This window comes from Nanorana parkeri, unplaced genomic scaffold (genome assembly GCF_000935625.1).
Source record: "Nanorana parkeri isolate BGI_ZX_2015 unplaced genomic scaffold, ASM93562v1 scaffold2249, whole genome shotgun sequence".
Lineage (NCBI taxonomy): Eukaryota > Metazoa > Chordata > Amphibia > Anura > Dicroglossidae > Nanorana > Nanorana parkeri.
Genome location: NW_017308517.1, coordinates 100,648 through 119,928, shown reverse-complemented (window position 1 = coordinate 119,928; position 19,281 = coordinate 100,648). Strand labels below are relative to the sequence as shown.

At 50.6% G+C, this 19,281-nt stretch overlaps 2 protein-coding genes across 2 annotated transcripts in view; both read left to right on the top strand.

The window, feature by feature from the left end:
- LOC108801205 (CDK5 regulatory subunit-associated protein 2-like) overlaps positions 1-2,188 on the top strand; it is a 5,412-nt gene extending 3,224 nt beyond the window's left edge. Inside the window, exon 2 of the mRNA XM_018573137.1 lies at positions 4-2,188. Within this exon, the coding sequence (XP_018428639.1) occupies positions 4-2,148 (2,145 nt within the window). The 3' untranslated portion in view covers positions 2,149-2,188. The remainder of the gene's footprint in view (positions 1-3) is intronic.
- A 13,516-nt stretch (positions 2,189-15,704) lies between these two features.
- The window catches only part of LOC108801204 (ecto-ADP-ribosyltransferase 5-like), a 9,000-nt gene continuing 5,423 nt past the window's right edge, over positions 15,705-19,281 (top strand). The window contains exons 1-3 of the mRNA XM_018573136.1: positions 15,705-15,831; positions 16,966-17,066; positions 18,043-18,691. Coding sequence (XP_018428638.1) covers positions 15,705-15,831; positions 16,966-17,066; positions 18,043-18,691 — 877 coding nt within the window. The remainder of the gene's footprint in view (positions 15,832-16,965; positions 17,067-18,042; positions 18,692-19,281) is intronic.

The window sequence follows — 19,281 nt, the reverse complement described above, 5'->3', positions numbered from 1 at the left end:
GAGGCCTGCCTTGCCTCCAGAGAAACTGAGGCCTGCCTTGCCTCCAGAGAAACTGAGGCCTGCCTTGCCTCCAGGGAAACTGAGGCCTGCCGTGCCTCCAGGGAAACTGAGGCCTGCCGTGCCTCCAGGGAAACTGAGGCCTGCCGTGCCTCCAGGGAAACTGAGGCCTGCCGTGCTTCCAGGGAAACTGAGGCCTGCCGTGCTTCCAGGGAAAATGAACACAACTGTCTCGTAGTAGAACTGCAAGAAGAAAACAGGAGGCTACTGGAAGAGTTAAAATGTGTGAAACTTGAAATGGAGGCACTTAAATCAAAGAAAGAAAAATCTAAAAGTACACAACTAGGCTTGGATGATACTGATAACGTAGGGATTGAGTCTTCAAGGCAAATCTTAGATGGAGGCCTACAATCTGAGATCGGACTCTCTGAACAGGTGAAATGTGCACAGATCAAGGTGGAAAAGCTTCAGCCAGTGGAAGATGCTGGGAAACGCACCAAATTCTCATCCGATTTGGAAAAGCCTGAAAAAGAGGGGAGGGGTTCTGTACAGCAGTCGTTGCATGAAGGGCTACAGTTATGGAATGTCCAAGTTTCTGAGGAGCTGAAACCTGCACACTTGGAGAATGAGGACCATCCGTCAAGAGAAGCAGTGTCGGAGAACACGCCTACCAAATCTGTTCGAGATCATGTAAATACAGCGGAGAGAGATTTGTCTGCACAATCCCTACACGAGGAGTTGCAGCTGGAGAACCTCAGGCTTGCCGAGCAGCTACATTATGCGCAGAAGGACATTGAGAAACTTCAAGCAAGGGAGGTGAAGTTAGAAAACAGAAATGCTCTATCTGATTCGGATAACTCGTATACATTAGAGAGAGACTTGGCTATGAGTTCCCTGATAGAAGAACTGCAGTTGGAAAACCAAAGGTTGGTTGAGCAGTTGAAGCGTGCTCGGGTGGAGATCGAGAAGCTTCAGGAACAAAAAGCCTTACAAGATATCGACAGCAGCTTCAGGCTGGAAAATCTAGACACCGAGGACAGAGATTCCGAACATTCTTTCCTGGATAAAACCGTCACAAACGCCATAAGTTTAACTGAAATCCACAGCGTGAACCCGGGCTTTGAAGTCCAAGTCAACGGTGACAATTTTACTTGCCAAAATATTTCCGGCCTTTGCTGCCATCATAACCGTTTCTGCATAGAATGTGCCAACAACCAAGAAACTCTCGTAGTTCAGTCTTCCAGCTTCAAGAAGGTCTCCACCATAAAGAAAGAGTGCAAGCTTCTTACCGTGTCTCATTCTCATAGGCCGTTTGAAGACACCTCCCTGTCCAAGTACGATCTGCTGGTACAGTCACAAGCTCGGGAGCTGTCTCATCAAAGACAGAAGATTAAAGAGAGTCACAACCTGAGCGTTGTGTGTTCAAAGAACTTTATTAATGTCATGAAAGCCTACGAGGACCTCCTCTCTTCCTCTAGTTTGGATTCCAACATCGCTTTGGGCTTCCAGGAGCAACTCGCTCAAACCGTGGAGTGGCTGAAAGAGTTGGAATATAAACTTAGCGACGCTTACTACGGCGAAGACGATGCCAACAGTGACCACTCAGCCGACAGCTTGTTGTATACCCCGTCACGCCTGGTTCCTGGACACAAAATGTGGGCAGATAAACACGGTTGCCACGTGCTCGGCTTGGTGGAAGACTACAATGCCCTGCGTAAGCAGATCCTGGAAGCAAAAACTGTACTGGAAGAGACGGAGGCTTTCGTAGACCATGGCGTGCAGACAGCCGTGCTAAACATGACCGAACATTTCGGCAATGTCTTTTTTGAAAAACTCAACAGAACCAAACAGTCTCTGGAGGAGGCCAACTGCTTGCTGAAGCTCCTGTGGAGGGTATCCCTACCCTTGCAGACCCACAGCTCCTCCTACAGCATCCGCCAGGTTGAAGAGACGAACCTGGAGATGACCCGGCTTCGGAAGAGGGTCATGGAGCAAGAGAAGTTGTTGTCCGGGATGGTGAAAAGGGTCTACTCTGAAAACCAAATGAAGGAGGACATTGAAAAGCTTATTCTAAATCAGCTCGCAATGACTCACAAAATTTTAAAGAGAGCGAAAGGGAATCTAGTGGTTCAGGTAGTTGACAAGCATTGAAAAGTAACCGCTGGTTTCATTTTTCTATAGAGTGAAGGATTAGAGCCTCTGTTGGGTTTTTATTGCCCTTGTTCACTTGTTCAAAAGGTTTCCCTCATTTCCTGTTCTGGTCAAGATTGTTTTTATCCACATGTTGTAGACCTAAAACATTTTTATCCTTCAGACCTGCTTGATTCCCTCCCCATCCGTGCCAAACAACACCCCCCATTCCCACAAGTTCCCCCTTCCCCCGCAGTCACCATTCAGCTGAGAATTTTCAGACCTGCTTCTTTTTAATATGTCAATTTAAAAAATTGGCGGGTGCCGATGTGGCTACAAATTGAGCAGTATACGGTAGGGATGCACCAATACTACTATCGCTGCCAATACTCGCCCAAATTCTCCAATACGGGAACTTCCGGTCAGACAGAGATTCCCTCTGACCGGCAGTGCCATGAGGGAGCATGGTGTCGACTCCCCAGCCAATCAGGGAGGCGGGTCATGACCCACCTCCTGGCTCCCTGATTGGCTAGGAAGCCGACTTTACGCTGCCTAGCGATACTGTGAGATAGCTTGGCTGAGGCTACGAGGCCGGCTTCACTTGTTCCTAGGCAGCTTGGCTTCCTGACCATTCAGGAAGCTGGGTGGCACGTCATGACCCACCTCCCTGATTGGCTAGGAAGCCTGCTTCACGCTGCCTAGCAACACTGCGAAACAGCTTGGCTGAGGCTAGGATGCCGGCTTCATTTATCTCTAGGCAGCCTGGCTTCCTGAGCAATCGGGAAGCTGGGTGGCACATCATGACCCGCCTCCCTGATTGGCTAGGAACCTGGCTTCATGCTTTTTAGCAACAGTGGGAGGCAACCTGGCTTCCTGATTGGTCAGGAAGCCAAGCTGCCTTGCAATGTCACTAGGGAGCGTGAAGCCGGTGTTCTTTTTGATAGAACACCATCTTCCCAGGAAACCTGATAAGCCGGGCCCGTGGTACCTCGGGATGCCGGTATCGCTTATCCGTACCGGAAAAAAAATTAGGTAATTTATACTGAAAAAATCGGTATCGGTGCATCCCTAGTATACGGCCAACTTTTGACTTCAAAAAGGGGCTGAAGACACCCCTGTGGAGCTTCTCTTTGTGTTGCTGGATCTACTAATATGATTACAATCCCTGACTGTGGATAACAACTCTCTACATCAGGGGTGGGCAAACTCCGACCCTCCAGCTGTGGTGAAACTACAAATCCTATCATGCATATGCCTCTGACTGTCAGAATTCTGCCATGCCTAATGGGGTTTGCAGTTCCACAGCAGCTGTACGGCCGGGGTTTGCTTACCCCTGGACTGATTGTCCTTCAGGAATGCCAGAGGAGTAATCCTAGCACAAGGCGTTCCTTAAAATGTGTTTTGTTTTTTTTTTTTATCTTAAAGTGGACTTCCTAACCCATGAGCACCAGGACAGGAAGTGCGGGGAAATGAGTTGCCATGTTGCATTTTATATCGAGTTCCTAATTGTATTCCTGCTACTAGGTATTACCCAGTATGGTTTTATATTTTGGGCTGTATGTTGCCCGCGTTGTAAGTATTCTGCTTTGGTTGCTATATTCTGCTTGTAAAGTTTTAAGTTAATGAATTCTATATATTGTATAGAGCGGTACCCGCCATCATGAGAACGTCTTGTGCCTTTTGTTTGTATATCTTTTGATTATGCTGCCATAGAACATTGACCAGGGTATCCCAGTGCTTCCAGTAAACCAAGCCTGCTGGGAAGTATGGGGCGCCCGGTACTCTTACTGAGGCATTTTACCTTTTTCCGGAGCTCCCTCCTATAGCGCTTGGGCCTGCAAACAGATGGCTTGGAGCTCCCTGGGGAGGTGAGCTGTCCGTTAAAGTACAATTTGTCACTCTGTATGGCTTCTGCTATTCCCCGGCGACCATATTGTGTGAACATTTATGTACCCGATGCAGTCTTTCAGTAGCACTAACGCTGCAATTTTACCCCGTGGCATAGTTTTATTTCCTGTTGATCCTAATTGGCCCATGGGTTGGCAATAGGGATGCACCGATACTGGTATCCGTGCCGATGGCGAGTATTTGGGCGAGTAATCGTACTCGCCCAAATGCTTGGATGCGTAGCCCGATGCTTCTGGTATCAGTTGCCCGGCTTCCTGATTGGTCGGAAGCTGGCCAATTAGGAAGTCAGGCGCTGTGTAATGATGCGGCGCCCCGGCTTTCTGATTGGTCAGGAAGCCGGGCGCCGCGTCATTACACAGAGCCCGGCTTCCTGATTGGCCTAGAAAGCCGGCTCCATGCTTTCTCATCACCTAGTGACGAGAAGCATGGGACGGCTTCCCAGTTATTCAGCGCAGTTTTGGGCGTTTTTAAATGCGCTGAAACGCAATTAAAAACAGCCCTTTTAAAAATCAACGTGGAACCCGCAGCTGCCCTGGTGTGAATGGGGCCTTAAGGCTATCTCCATGTTTTAGACCACGGGTGTAACATGAAGCATGGTTGCATACACCATCCCCCCTCCTTACCTGAATCACAGGGGGCTTCTTGCTGTAGCTTGTCATCCATTCATTGGATCCCTGCATGAAAATACTACAAGTTTCATCTGCCACCAGAGCCGTCCCGGCGATCCCTCACCCCCTAGTAGTCCAGCCGAGGGCCATACCTCCGTACAGACCTAAGGCTGGAGGTGAACATTGATCGAGCCGTGCGTATTGCACCCATGATGCACTGATTGCAGGTGCAATGCTCTGCAGGCTTCAATGCAAAAAAAAAAAAAGTAATCCATGCACATTGATGTAGAAGTCAGTGTTGCGGCTTTCACTGCTACCGACAGACTGCATCGCATGCCTTTGTTTTCTGTTACCGGTAGTTCCACTTTCACTTACAGCGTGCCGTGGCAGAGGTTTACTTTTGAAGAGCCAGCTATGTACTACAGCAGCACTGGGTATACTGGAACATTAAAGGAGAACTCCGGGCTGAAATTGTATTAACCTTTGCAAAGGGGACGCTCCTGAAGTGCAAGGGTTAAATGCTCGTTGTTGCCTAGGGTAAAAAAAAAAAAAGTTATACCGACTTGAGCCGGCAGGGCTTCCTCCAACCTCCACTGCAAGGATGGTTTGTCCCTCACGACCAATACACAGTATTGGATGTGATGACTCGAGGACTGCTAGACTGCTGCAGCGGAGGGGGAGAGACACTCAAGGGACCGGCCTAAGAGCTGGCTGGCTCGGAAACTCAGGTGAGCGTAACTTTTTTTGTTAACCTGGCCAAAAACCAGCAGTTAAACCTTGCAGTGCTGGGATAGCCCCCACGGCAGGGGTTAATAAAAAATCTGCCGGAGTTCCTCTTTAAGTTCACACAGTTATAAGTACATGTTATATGACATCAATGGCTCTATGTTTTAGCTTATATTGCTCAAAAAACAATCAAAGCGAAATAGCGACCATTCTCAGCCTTAAGTGAGAGCTGGAAGGACACAAATGTATATACATTATTATTATAAGTGGACCTGTGCTTTGCCTGTGACGGTAATTGCCCTGCTGGCCTTCTGTTTGGTTGCTGGGAAGTCCCCTTGGCCTGGACATCGGCTGCTCGGCCTCTCGGCACTGCATTGTGGGAATAAGGAGAGAGTCATATGCATGCTGTACCCTGACGTACAGGGCACTCTAGTTGCCTCCAGCAGGTGTACAGGGCATCGGGGCAAACAAGTAGACAAGTGTAAGAGCAATGAGGGCGAGCTGTTAAGCAAAGCACAGGTTCTCTTTAACCTATAGAACTGATAGCTTATGTTTTCCGTGATTATTAAAGCAGAACTGTTGTGTTACAAATCTGGCAATGGAAGGGAATAAATGTCACTCTCTGGTGCCATGTAGTACCTCTCATGTTCCCGGCCACCTCTCCACTGCACCGAGCTAGTCCAAATAAACTCAAACTTCTAAGGCCTTACCCCCACCTCAACTTCTAGAATGGTCCTTACCCCCACCTCAACTTCAACGTAAGTCCTTACCCCCACCTCAACTCCAACATAAGCCCTTACCCCCACCTCAACTTCCACATAAGGCCTTACCCCCACTACGTAAGTCCTTATCCCCACCTCAACTTCAACGTAAGTCCTTATCCCCACCTCAACTTCAACGTAAGTCCTTACCCCCACCTCAACTTCCACATTAGGCCTTACCCCCACCTCAACTTCCACATATGGCCTTACCTCAACTTCAACGTAAGCCCTTACCCCCACCTCAACTTCAACGTAAGCCCTTACCCCCACCTCAACTTCAACGTAAGCCCTTACCCCCACCTCAACTCCAACGTAAGCCCTTACCCCCACCTCAACTTCCACATATGGCCTTACCTCAACTTCAACGTAAGCCCTTACCCCCACCTCAACTTCAACGTAAGTCCTTATCCCCACCTCAACTTCAACGTAAGTCCTTATCCCCACCTCAACTTCAACGTAAGTCCTTACCCCCACCTCAACTTCCACATTAGGCCTTACCCCCACCTCAACTTCCACATATGGCCTTACCTCAACTTCAACGTAAGCCCTTACCCCCACCTCAACTTCAACGTAAGCCCTTACCCCCACCTCAACTTCAACGTAAGCCCTTACCCCCACCTCAACTCCAACGTAAGCCCTTACCCCCACCTCAACTTCCACATATGGCCTTACCTCAACTTCAACGTAAGCCCTTACCCCCACCTCAACTTCAACGTAAGTCCTTATCCCCACCTCAACTTCAACGTAAGTCCTTACCCCCACCTCAACTTCTAGAATGGTCCTTACCTCCACCCCAACTTCTACACAAGACCTTTACCTCCACCTCAAGTTCCACATAAGGCTTTACCCCCCCACCTCAACCTCTACATAAGCCCTTAGCCCCACCTCAACTTCTACATAAGGCCTTACCCCCACCTCAACTTCCACATGAGGCCTTACCCCCACCTCAACTTCCACATGAGGCCTTACCCCCACCTCAACTTCCACATAAGGCCTTACTTCCACCTCAACTTCCACATAAGACCTTACCCCACCTCAACTTCCACATAAGGCCTTACCCCCACCCCAACTTCCACATAAGCCCTTACCCCCACCTCAACATAGGCCCTTACCCCCAGTCCAACTTCTACATAAGCCCTTACCCCCACACGCAGGCCAGGCAGCACAACATTCTGCTCATTTAAGATTTCATGCAGAAGATTGTTGTTGGATCAGAATTCGGATAGTTCCACAGTTCAAGTTTGGTTGGAGTTCTGCTTTAATAGTCAAACCCATCAGCCCAGTTTGTAGAATGTGTGAAGAAAAGATATTGCCAAAGTTTGTTCAGAGCAACTAATCGGAGCGAAATTACCATTTATTGTAATATATGTCAAATCCTTTCTTTGTAGCCGTTTTCTATATTACTGTCCTTCCTTTTCTCTGTCGTTGTCTTTCTGCATTATTAAAGGATGTGACCCCCTTTATAAAAAGCCATTTCATGTGGTCTGTCAGATCTGAAGTGTATTATGATCTCCTGTGTGCACATACTGGATACCACTGGTCCAGGACCTGACCTCTGCTCTGCATGATGGACAACAAATACCTGTTCTGATGACTACAATGGGCCGTATCCATGTATATAAATCTCACTACCGAGGCCGTGTCCCCATCCAGACCCCGATTGTGCAAATCACAATGCAAACACATTGGGGCGGATTGATCATAACGGCAGCAGACAAAATGTGGAGCAGTCGCCCAAGGCAACCAATCAGCTTCTCTCGGTTACGATTCGCAAATGAAAAATGGATGCTGATTGGTTGCCATGCACGGCTGCTCCAGTTTTGATAAATTCCCCTCTATGGCTTTTTGAAATACCCTTAAAATGTAAATCTGCTTTGTGTCCCTCATCCAGTAATGTGATGTATGGTAATGAGATCTTAAAGGAGAACTATGAGGTGAGTGAAAATCACTCATCATAGTTCGAGCCGACCTGTGACAATGAGACTGTCACACGTCGGCTCAGTAGATCGGGAAGTGAGCGAACACATCCCGGCCCCCCCCCACTTCTCGATCCTGTCACGGCTCTCTGCCGTGACAGGGGAGGGGCTGGATTCTCCGATCCGCCAGCGCTGACTGGCGGAACGGATGGGGGAGGGGGCGGGTACAGCTGGCTCTGCCTCTAGATAGGCAGAGCCAGCTGTCACTCACGCAGCTGGGTGGATCTCGACAGTAACGTCGGGATCCGTCCAGGCTGCGGTGTCTCAGTATACCGCGAGCTGTAGCTCCCTATATACTGAGCTTTGGGTGACGGGAGGACACCCGTTTATGTCTTCCCGTGACCCCGGCAAGAACTATAGGGAAAAAACACTGACCTCATCATCTCTTCTATAAAATGTTGGATTTCCCATCACTTGTCTGGGTCCCATTGGGTAGATTCCTCTTCGCTTCCTGTCTTGGAGATGCAGAGGCAAATGTAACAGGAAATGAGAGGGAATCTCTACAAGATGAAGGGACTTCCCCTTAGACAGTTGTCACTGGAACGGGTGTCCCCATTGGAGGATATACTCCCATCTCTTCTGTAAAATGTTGGATTTTCCATCACTTGTCTGTGTCCTGTTGTGTAGATTCCTCTTCACTTCCTGTCCTGGAGATGCAACAGAAAATTTAAAAAGGAATGAAAATGTAACAGGAAATGAGAGAGAATCTCTACAAAATAAGGGGACGTCCCCCTCTGAGACTGTTGTCACTGGAACAGGTGTCCCCATTGGAGGGTTTACTCCCAACTCTTCTTTTAGTGTCAACTATAAAACGTTAGGAAGCAGAGAGGAATCTACCCATCGTGGAGATGCAAAAGGAAATGAGGCAACTGTAACAGGAAATGAGAGAGAATCTGCAATTTTAGGGCATTTCTACATCTGAGACAGTTGTCACCGGAACGGGTGTCCCCATTGGAGGATATACTTCCATCTCTTCTGTAAAATGTTGGATTTTCCATCACTTGTCTGTGTCCTGTTGTGTAGATTCCTCTTCACTTCCTGTCCTGCAGAAGCAAAAAGGAAATTAGGCAAATGTAACAGGAAATGAGAGGGAATCTCTACAAAATGAGAGGACTTCCTCTTAGACAGTTGTCACTGGAACAGGTGTCCCCATTGCAGGGATCGCAAAGATAAGAAAACAAACGGCATCTTAGGCAGCGGGCGCCACCACCGCGTACGGCAGGGGTAGCAAACCTCCGGCCCTCCAGCTGTGGTGAAACTACAAATCCCATGATGCATCTCTCTCTTCGGGAGTCGTGTCTGTGGCTGTGAGAATCTTGCAATGCCTCATGGGATTTGTAGTTCCACCACAGCTGGAGGTTTGCTACCCCTGGTGTACGGAGACACTAGACAGGCACCTGGTAAACATTCGGTAGTAGAATGTTCAGAAAAGACGAGAGCGCTTGTTCAGCCTCCGTCGGCGGACACCAGCGCTGCACATCGTCACATACATTGGCCATCAGCGGTATGAGGATGAGGATGACAGCTGCTGCTCACCTACTTGAAGAGCCATGACAGAGGCGATGCTGCCACCTAATGGCCACAAGATAAACTGCAGTACAGGGGGGTGCATGGAAGCTGAACTCCGAGATGGAAGAAAAAATACCCTTACAGCGTCCCAACAGGACCCCTCACACACACAGTGTCTCCCTCCCCCCCCTCTCTCCCACTGTATGTTGTGTGCTCATATGAAGCAGCCAATCAGAGAAGCTGCTCCTTGTATGATCAATGCAACAGCCAATAGCAAAGATCATTCCGTGTACCTTCGTCCCTCCGCTCCCGTGATGATGGGTTTGTTTCTGGATCTGACACAGGTTCTAACCTTTCCCCGTCCCAGCCAGAACTGAAACTGGATTTGGGTGTTCCAATCCCCTCCATGGCCCCCGGTGTATAGGATGAGGCACCTCGGCATGCAGGCGCTTCTACAGAAATTGGTGAGAGAGCGGGTCGCTGTCAGGAGCTCAGTGACTACAAGCGTGGTGCCGTGATAGGTTGTCACCTGTGCTATAAGTCCATCCGTGACTTTTCCCGGCTACTAAATATTCCGCGGTCACCTGTTACTGGGATTATAACAAAGTGGAAGCAACCGGGAACAACAGCAACTCAGCCAGGAAGTGGTCGGCCACGTAAAATGACAGAGCGGGGTCAGCGCATGCTGAAGTGCGCAGAAGTCGCCAGCTGTAAAACGCCCAGGTGGGAACCATGCCCATAGGCAATCATTGGTTTTCACATGTTGAGCGTTATACAGCGCGTGGGAACGCGCTGTAAAACGCCCAGGTGTGAACCAGGCCTAAGAAATCTCCAGAGCTCCAGATCCCGGCTACAATTCTGAAAACCTGGAAGAATCTGAAAGGCCAGGCTCTTCCTTATAACATTGTTTACTCTCTGGACCAGTGGTGGCGTCGAACCTATGGCACGCGTGCCAGGTAGGGCACGCAAGGCCCTTTCTGCTGGCACGCGAGCCCAGGTTCAGGCCCCAAAACATTAAGGCAGCCGAGCTGTCTAATGTCGACAGGGAGAAATCGGCGGGCGGGCGAGCGAGCAGGAGGAGAAGGGGGATGGAGCGGCAGGGGGTGGAGACAGAGGGAGATGGGGGCGGAGATGAAAGAGGACGGGAGGAGACTGGTGACTGAGCGGCATGAGACAGAGTGAGATCGAGGCGGAGATGAGAGGACGTGAGGAGACGGGGACGGAGCGGCATGAGACAGGGGGCGGAGACAGGGGGAGATGGAAGAGGCCTGTGAAGACTGAGGCAAAGGCAGAGACCGCGATTGAGGAGGCGTCGCCAAGGGGCCAGTTGAGCGGCGAAGCTGAGACGATTGGGCGTCACAGCCCCTCTGAGATCTGGCAGACTTCAGGGTCTCATGGGGGCTTTGCAGGATCTGTGTGGGCTCTGCAGCCCCATGGTGGGCAGAGCCCATTACAAATCCTGGGCAGCCCCCCTGAGACCCTGCAGGGCCTCCAGGGGGCTGTGCAGGATCTGTGGGGGGCTTTGCAGGGTCTCGGGCCTGTGCAGGATCTGTGGTGGGCTCTGCCCATCATAGACTCCGCAGAGCTCACCACAAATCCTGCTAAGCCCCTGAGACCACAGTTTTCCTGCTATGCTAATAGCGGAACATGTCAAAAGCTGGATACAGTGTTTTACACTGTATCCAGCGACTAACAGGTCATGCAAAAAGTATTAAACAGGAAGGGGTGGGGTAAATTAAGTGGGGGTGGGGGCGCCCGAGTTTTGCCTTGCCTAGGGCAGCCCCAAACCAGAATACACCACTGCGTTCAGGGACCACCAATTGAAATAGATCCGACTGACCCGGATCGCCTTAGTATGCGATCCGGGCCAGTCACAATTAGGCAGCGGCAGCCAATAAACAGGTAGGTTAGACGGCTGCTTCCTCCTCGCTAGGACCCCGGGAGGCCCCCGCAAGCGGCCGTCTAATCTGCCTGTTTAGAGGTCACCGCCGCTGCCTGATTGTGACCGGCCAGACTACAGAGAGGCGATCCGGGACGTTCGGGTCCCCCGTGAGAGCCGTACAAGGCCGTAAGGCAGTGATGTTGAACGTTTCTTAAACCCGAGCGCCCAAACTGCAATACCAACCTTATTTTCAGCGCTGGCACTTTGAGATAAATAAATTGATTTTGCGTCGCAGTTTGGGCACTCGGGTTCAAAAAGGTTCGCCATCACTGCTCTGGACCCTCTCAGCCCCTCTGTCTGAGGGTCCTGGGTGCCATAGTTGCCAAACTACACCGTGGCATTGCCTTACACTGCCACAATATATATATATATATTGAAAGGTCAATAGAAGGACGCTATGGTTCCATATGAAGATGTGGTTGGTGTAAACGTTGGTATCCTAATTTCAGCGTTTGTCACCACGTTTTATCTGATGTGGTATTGATCATACAACGCTGAGATATTGGCCATGTAAATGTCCCTTTCCATTGATGAATAAATAATTGGAATTGCTCCTCATAGAAGGAGACGTGTATCAGTGCGCACACCTTCATAGCCCGGATCTCTATTGATATGTCTATGTTCCTTTGAGGGTGTGGTGTCCCGTAGAAAGGACATAGGTCGTGTCTGTTTAATGTTTAATAATGATGGGTTGTTGGTCCAGCCTCAGGGTCACGTCAGAGGGCCCGGATGATCACCATTGTATAACAGCAGTTGGGTACAGGAAGGGTAATCCTCGGTATAGAGCAAACATGTTCAGCTGCCATAGAGATCAAATGGCAGATAGCGGAATGTGTTGCATTTATTCAACAGTCATCGGGCACTGGAAGGGTTAATCGAGTGAGGTGAGTGTTGTGTGAGTCCAATGGAAGGGTTAATGCGGAAGGCAGAGCGAGGTCTGACTGCGGCAGCAGTGGGGGCAATGTAAGGGTTAATCTGGAGGTTAGATGTTAGATGTGTGACCTTTGTGCAGCTGCAATAAGGGCAGTTAAAAGGTTAATTCAGAGGGCAACCTAATGTGTGACACTCGCGCAGCAGTAATGGGGCAGCGAAGGGGTTAATCCTCAAAAGGGAGAGTGACACGTGACACTTCTGCTGCAGCGATGGGGGCAGTGGAAGGGTTAATCTGGAGATTAGAGTGACGAGTGACACTTCCGTATCAGGAGAAGGGTTAGTCAAAAAAGACAGAGTGACCTGTGACACTTGTGCGGGCAGCGATAGGGTTAACCCAGAGGGCAAGCTAACAGGTGATACTTGTGCAGCAGTGAGGGGGTTAACTCAGAGGGCAGAGTGATGTGTGAAGCTTGTTCGGCAGTGATGGAGCGAAGGAAGGGTTAATCAGGAGGCCAGAGTTATGTGGGGCAGCGAAAGGGTTAATCAGGAGGGCAGAGCGATGGGTGACACTTGGGCAGGATGACTTATCACACTTATGCAGCAGCAATAGGGCAGCAGATGAGTTCATCTGGAAGGCTAGGTGATGTGTGGCTGTAATAGAAATGGGGCAGTGGAAGGGTTAAACCCGGAGGGCAGAGCGACGTGTGAAGCTAGTGTGGAAGCGATGGGGCAATGCAATGATTAATCTAGAGGAAGAAGTCATGCTACACCCGCGCTGAGCACACACACCCGCGCTGAGCACACACACCCGCGCTGAGCACACACACCCCGTCACACACCCGCTAGGACCAGATCACGGCCAATCCGCCTGCCGAGGGCGGCCAATCCGCCACAATACCGTACGGCTGTGCAATGTTTAGAGCAGAAGTTTCCATTTGTTACAATGTTTCACCTTTATGTGTCCTAAAGTGTTACATTGATTATCTCAGGATGTAGATTCCAGTATAGTGACCATAGAGGGTCAGATTCCAGTATAGTGATCATAGAGGGTCAGATTCCAGTATGGTGACCATAGAGGGTCAGATTCCAGTATAGTGACCATAGAGGGGCAGATTCCAGTATAGTGACCATAGAGGGTCAGATTCCAGTATAGTGACCATAGGGGTCCAGATTCCAGTATAGTGACCATAGCGGGTCAGATTCCAGTATAGTGACCATAGAGGGGCAGATTCCAGTATAGTGACCATAGAGGGTCAGATTCCAGTATAGTGACCATAGGGGTCCAGATTCCAGTATAGTGACCATAGCGGGTCAGATTCCAGTATAGTGACCATAGAGGGGCAGATTCCAGTATAGTGACCATAGAGGGTCAGATTCCAGTATAGTGACCATAGGGGTCCAGATTCCAGTATAGTGACCATAGCGGGTCAGATTCCAGTATAGTGACCATAGAGGGGCAGATTCCAGTATAGTGACCATAGAGGGTCAGATTCCAGTATAGTGACCATAGGGGTCCAGATTCCAGTATAGTGACCATAGCGGGTCAGATTCCAGTATAGTGACCATAGAGGGGCAGATTCCAGTATAGTGACCATAGAGGGTCAGATTCCAGTATAGTGACCATAGGGGTCCAGATTCCAGTATAGTGACCATAGCGGGTCAGATTCCAGTATAGTGACCATAGAGGGGCAGATTCCAGTATAGTGACCATAGAGGGTCAGATTCCAGTATAGTGACCATAGGGGTCCAGATTCCAGTATAGTGACCATAGCGGGTCAGATTCCAGTATAGTGACCATAGAGGGGCAGATTCCAGTATAGTGACCATAGAGGGTCAGATTCCAGTATAGTGACCATAGGGGTCCAGATTCCAGTATAGTGACCATAGCGGGTCAGATTCCAGTATAGTGACCATAGAGGGGCAGATTCCAGTATAGTGACCATAGAGGGTCAGATTCCAGTATAGTGACCATAGGGGTCCAGATTCCAGTATAGTGACCATAGCGGGTCAGATTCCAGTATAGTGACCATAGAGGGGCAGATTCCAGTATAGTGACCATAGAGGGTCAGATTCCAGTATAGTGACCATAGGGGTCCAGATTCCAGTATAGTGACCATAGCGGGTCAGATTCCAGTATAGTGACCATAGAGGGGCAGATTCCAGTATAGTGACCATAGAGGGTCAGATTCCAGTATAGTGACCATAGGGGTCCAGATTCCAGTATAGTGACCATAGCGGGTCAGATTCCAGTATAGTGACCATAGAGGGGCAGATTCCAGTATAGTGACCATAGAGGGTCAGATTCCAGTATAGTGACCATAGGGGTCCAGATTCCAGTATAGTGACCATAGCGGGTCAGATTCCAGTATAGTGACCATAGAGGGGCAGATTCCAGTATAGTGACCATAGAGGGTCAGATTCCAGTATAGTGACCATAGGGGTCCAGATTCCAGTATAGTGACCATAGCGGGTCAGATTCCAGTATAGTGACCATAGAGGGGCAGATTCCAGTATAGTGACCATAGAGGGTCAGATTCCAGTATAGTGACCATAGGGGTCCAGATTCCAGTATAGTGACCATAGCGGGTCAGATTCCAGTATAGTGACCATAGAGGGGCAGATTCCAGTATAGTGACCATAGAGGGTCAGATTCCAGTATAGTGACCATAGGGGTCCAGATTCCAGTATAGTGACCATAGCGGGTCAGATTCCAGTATAGTGACCATAGAGGGGCAGATTCCAGTATAGTGACCATAGAGGGTCAGATTCCAGTATAGTGACCATAGGGGTCCAGATTCCAGTATAGTGACCATAGCGGGTCAGATTCCAGTATAGTGACCATAGAGGGGCAGATTCCAGTATAGTGACCATAGAGGGTCAGATTCCAGTATAGTGACCATAGGGGTCCAGATTCCAGTATAGTGACCATAGCGGGTCAGATTCCAGTATAGTGACCATAGAGGGTCAGATTCCAGTACAGTGACCATGGAGGGTCAGATTCCAGTATAGTGACCATAGGGGTCCAGATTCCAGTATAGTGACTACCAGTATAGGCCTCTTTGGCACCGTCTCCTGATGACTTGCTGAATGTCTGGCTTGCCATGCCTTGATATGCACTGTGGAGGCGGCCATCTTGGTAGAGGCGGGGCTTTGCTTGCTCATGTCAGAGCCTCCGGCAAGGAGAACAGTGAGCAGCACAGCGGTGACATCACCCAATCACGCGGGAGCGATACAAACACTACACAAGGGATTTGTTGGGGGTTGTAGTACGTTGATGGAGCTCCTGACCCGTTTCATCCTCTCCCTCCGTAGGACATTGAAGATCTCGCACACACGGACGATGATTCTTCTCTTCCTCGCCTCCCTCTCTGTGTATCCAGAACTGGTCGGCTTCACTGCAGGTGAGAGAACGGTCAGAGGAGACGGATGGCCGTGCGTCATTGAAGCCGAGTGTCAGACTTTTATTTTGGGTTGTGGCTGTCCCCATTGGGGGGATTTCCTCTTACTTCCTCTCCCGGCCCCTCTCCAAGGAGTGATCACATGCGTTCAGGGCCACTCATCGGTCTCTAGCCGTAGGCAGTCACTCCGTGTGAAAATACACATGCCAGAAGCTGCGGAGCCGTTCAGCCTGTCATTGATTTGATTTGGACTTAGGAACGCACTGGACTCTGGACTTAGTACCGCACTGGACTCTGGACTTAGTAATGCACTGGACTCAGGACTTAGTAATGCACTGGACTTAGGAATGCTCTGGACTTAGGAACGCACTGGACTTAGGAACACACTGGACTGTGGATATAGGAACGCACTGGACTCTGGCCTCAGTAATAGACTGGATTCAGGACCCACCTGAGACCCCAAACATACCGAAGACCCCACAGAGCCCACCTGAGAGTGACCCTGCAGAGCACGCCATAGATCCTGCACAGCCCATTTGAGACTTTTCGTGGTGGGCTCTGCAGCGGTCTCAGGTGGGCTGGTCGGGGTCCCTTTCCCTGAATACGCAGCTCGTTACCTGCCGCTGCTTGGGCCCGCACTCTCCCATCACCGGACCGGTCCTGCCCGCCAAACCTCCTCCACCTTCTCTGCTATCAGTGGGCTGAGGGGGGGCCGGGCCCTTGACATTGGTATCGGCCATACCCCCTGATAGCGGCACTGGTTATAGGAGATAGTATCTTCCTCTACGCCCTTCTGCCCCTGTCACCGCTGTTACTGGGCTCAGAGGAAGTGGGTTTAATGATGCCGGGCTCTAGAGTAAGGACATCTAGTGGCAGATATAAATAGTGTGCGGGAAATCTCTGGATTGAAGGAGAACACTGAAGCATTTTGTCTCTTGTCGCTTTTGGAGTTCTGCTTTCATTTCAACTTCTTCCCAGAGGTGAGACTGAACTAAGATACTAAAACCTACCAATGTAGAGGGAGAGGGGGAGAGAGAGAGGGGGGGTAGAGAGAAGAGGGAGGGGAGAGAGAGAGGGGGGAGGAGAGAGGCGAGATGGAACTGATCCTGTGACTGAGGCGTCTCTCCTGTGTTGCAGATGACTGTGTTCCGGACTTCGAGGAGACGACCTCCCCGGGGAAGTTGGAGGGAAAACATAACTGGGCCTCATCGGGACAGAACTACAATTTGTTGCCGGAGGTAAAACTAAACACACAAAGTGTAACATACGCCGCACACCCGAATACTTCACACCAACAATAGAACACAACAGGTGGCCGCGCCCCTAACTCCAGGCACTAAGCACACAGGTGATATCCATACTCTATATGAGAGTTGTTTTACCTGCCCACGGATTGGCATTTGTGCCCATCCAGGCCTGAGATTTACACAGCTCTGCCACACAGTACAGCCCTGCCTGACAGAATAGAGGACTTGCTACAGTTTCATGTCGCCCCCCCACCCTGTGAGATGGGGGGGAGAGAAGAAGCAGACTGATGAGCTCATGTTATGTCTTTGTCCCTCTGCTCTCTCCTACTATCAGCATGCTGCTTGCACTGCAGCACACCTACATTTTCACTCACCGCCTATCCACATGACATCAGAACAAGAAATGGAGGAGCAGGACAGGAAAGCACAGACAGCAATCAAAACATGGTCACAACCCTTCCAGTCTAAAATGTGTTTTTGTCTGTGTCCCCATTGGAGAGGTTTCCCATCACTTCCTGTCCTGACAGGAAGTAAAGGGGAAACTACCCAATAGGGAACCAGACAGAAATGAAAAACCTAACACAGGCGCTAACCCTTTCCCACTATCCATCACTATACTGTACATAGTCTGTGCAGAGAACAGAGCTGTGGAAGAGGCCTATCTGGCCCCACCCACTACAGGCTGTCAGCAGAAAACTACAGGAGGGGGTGGAGACAAGACCAGTCACCCTGCACAAGGAGAGAGCAGCAGTGACCGGTCTATATTACAGGAGGGGGCGGAGACAAGACCAGTCACCCTGCACAAGGAGAGAGCAGCAGTGACCGGTCTTTATTACAGGAGGGGGCGGAGACAAGACCAGTCACCCTGCACAAGGAGAAAGTAGCAGTGAGCGGTCTTGATTACAGGAAGCCGCTGCGATAAAGTTTTGATGTAACAAATGACTAATTTGGGTCTCACGACGGGCAGGCGCAATGTAACCCCCTGAATCTGGACTTCATGCTCGACGCCTTCGACGACCAGTACAAGGGCTGCGAGGAGGTTCTGGAGACCGACGTGATGCCCAAGGTCCTGACCCTGGAGAAGTCCGCCAACCCGGCGTTTCTTCCCGCCGGCTTCCGGGACGAGTTCGGGGTCGCCATCGGCGTCTACACCACGGACTGGCCGCCCGGCCACCCCGTCTACAAGGCCTTCAACGGGAAGGTCAGCCTGGCGGGGAAGTCGCGAGGGGACTACGTGCTGAACTTCCACTACAAGGCCCTTCACTTCTACATGACCCGGGCACTGCAGCTCATGAAGAGGAACTCCAGGCGGCGGCACACGGCCTACCGCGGCACGGACAGGACCTTCCAGGTGTCCGAGACCAGCCTGAGGTTCGGGAGGTTCACCTCTTCCTCCCTGGACGTCGAGGTGGCGAGAGCCTATCACGGGGGGCTCTTCTTCCAGATCACAACCTGCTTCGGAGTCGACATCCACAGAATCTCCTCCTACCCCAGGGAGCTGGAGGTGCTGATCCCCGTGGCCGAGACGTTCCGCTACGTCAGGGAGGAAGGGGGCGTCTATGTCCTGAACAGCACCTGCCAGCTCTGCAGCTACTTCAACTGCGCTTTACTGGGAGGTGAGTGCGCCGGGATTGTGCGCGGGCTGAGCGTTAAAGGGGGGCTGATCTGAGGTCTGAGCGTTAAAGGGGGCTGATCTGAGGTCTGAGCGTTAAAGGGGGGCTGATCTGAGGTCTGAGCGTTAAAGGGGGGCTGATCTGAGGTCTGAGTGTTATAGGGGGCTGATCTGAGGTCTGAGTGTTAAAGGGGGCTGATCTGAGGTCTGATTGTTAATGGAAAGTGGGGCCTGATATCAGGTGTGATTGTTACGCCGGGCTGATCTGAGGTCTCAATATTAAAGGGGTCTGATCTGAATTCTGAATGTTAATGGGGGACTGATGTCGGGTCTGAATATTAAGGGGGCTGATCTGAGGTGTAAATGTCACGGGGGGAATCCCCGATCCCACGTGCGAGCTTTCTCAGGGACACTGGCGGTTAGAGGCGCCACCAAGGGTGCAGCACATCTGGCAAAGCCTCGCGGAGCCATCCCCTCTCAGCACAAGAATCCTCAGACCGCCGGGAAGCGGTGAGGTAGGGAGGGGGCGTGGCTGACCAGGGCTGGAAGATTGCGGTGTGCTCTGCGTAGTGCGGTCAGACTCTTAATTGTAAA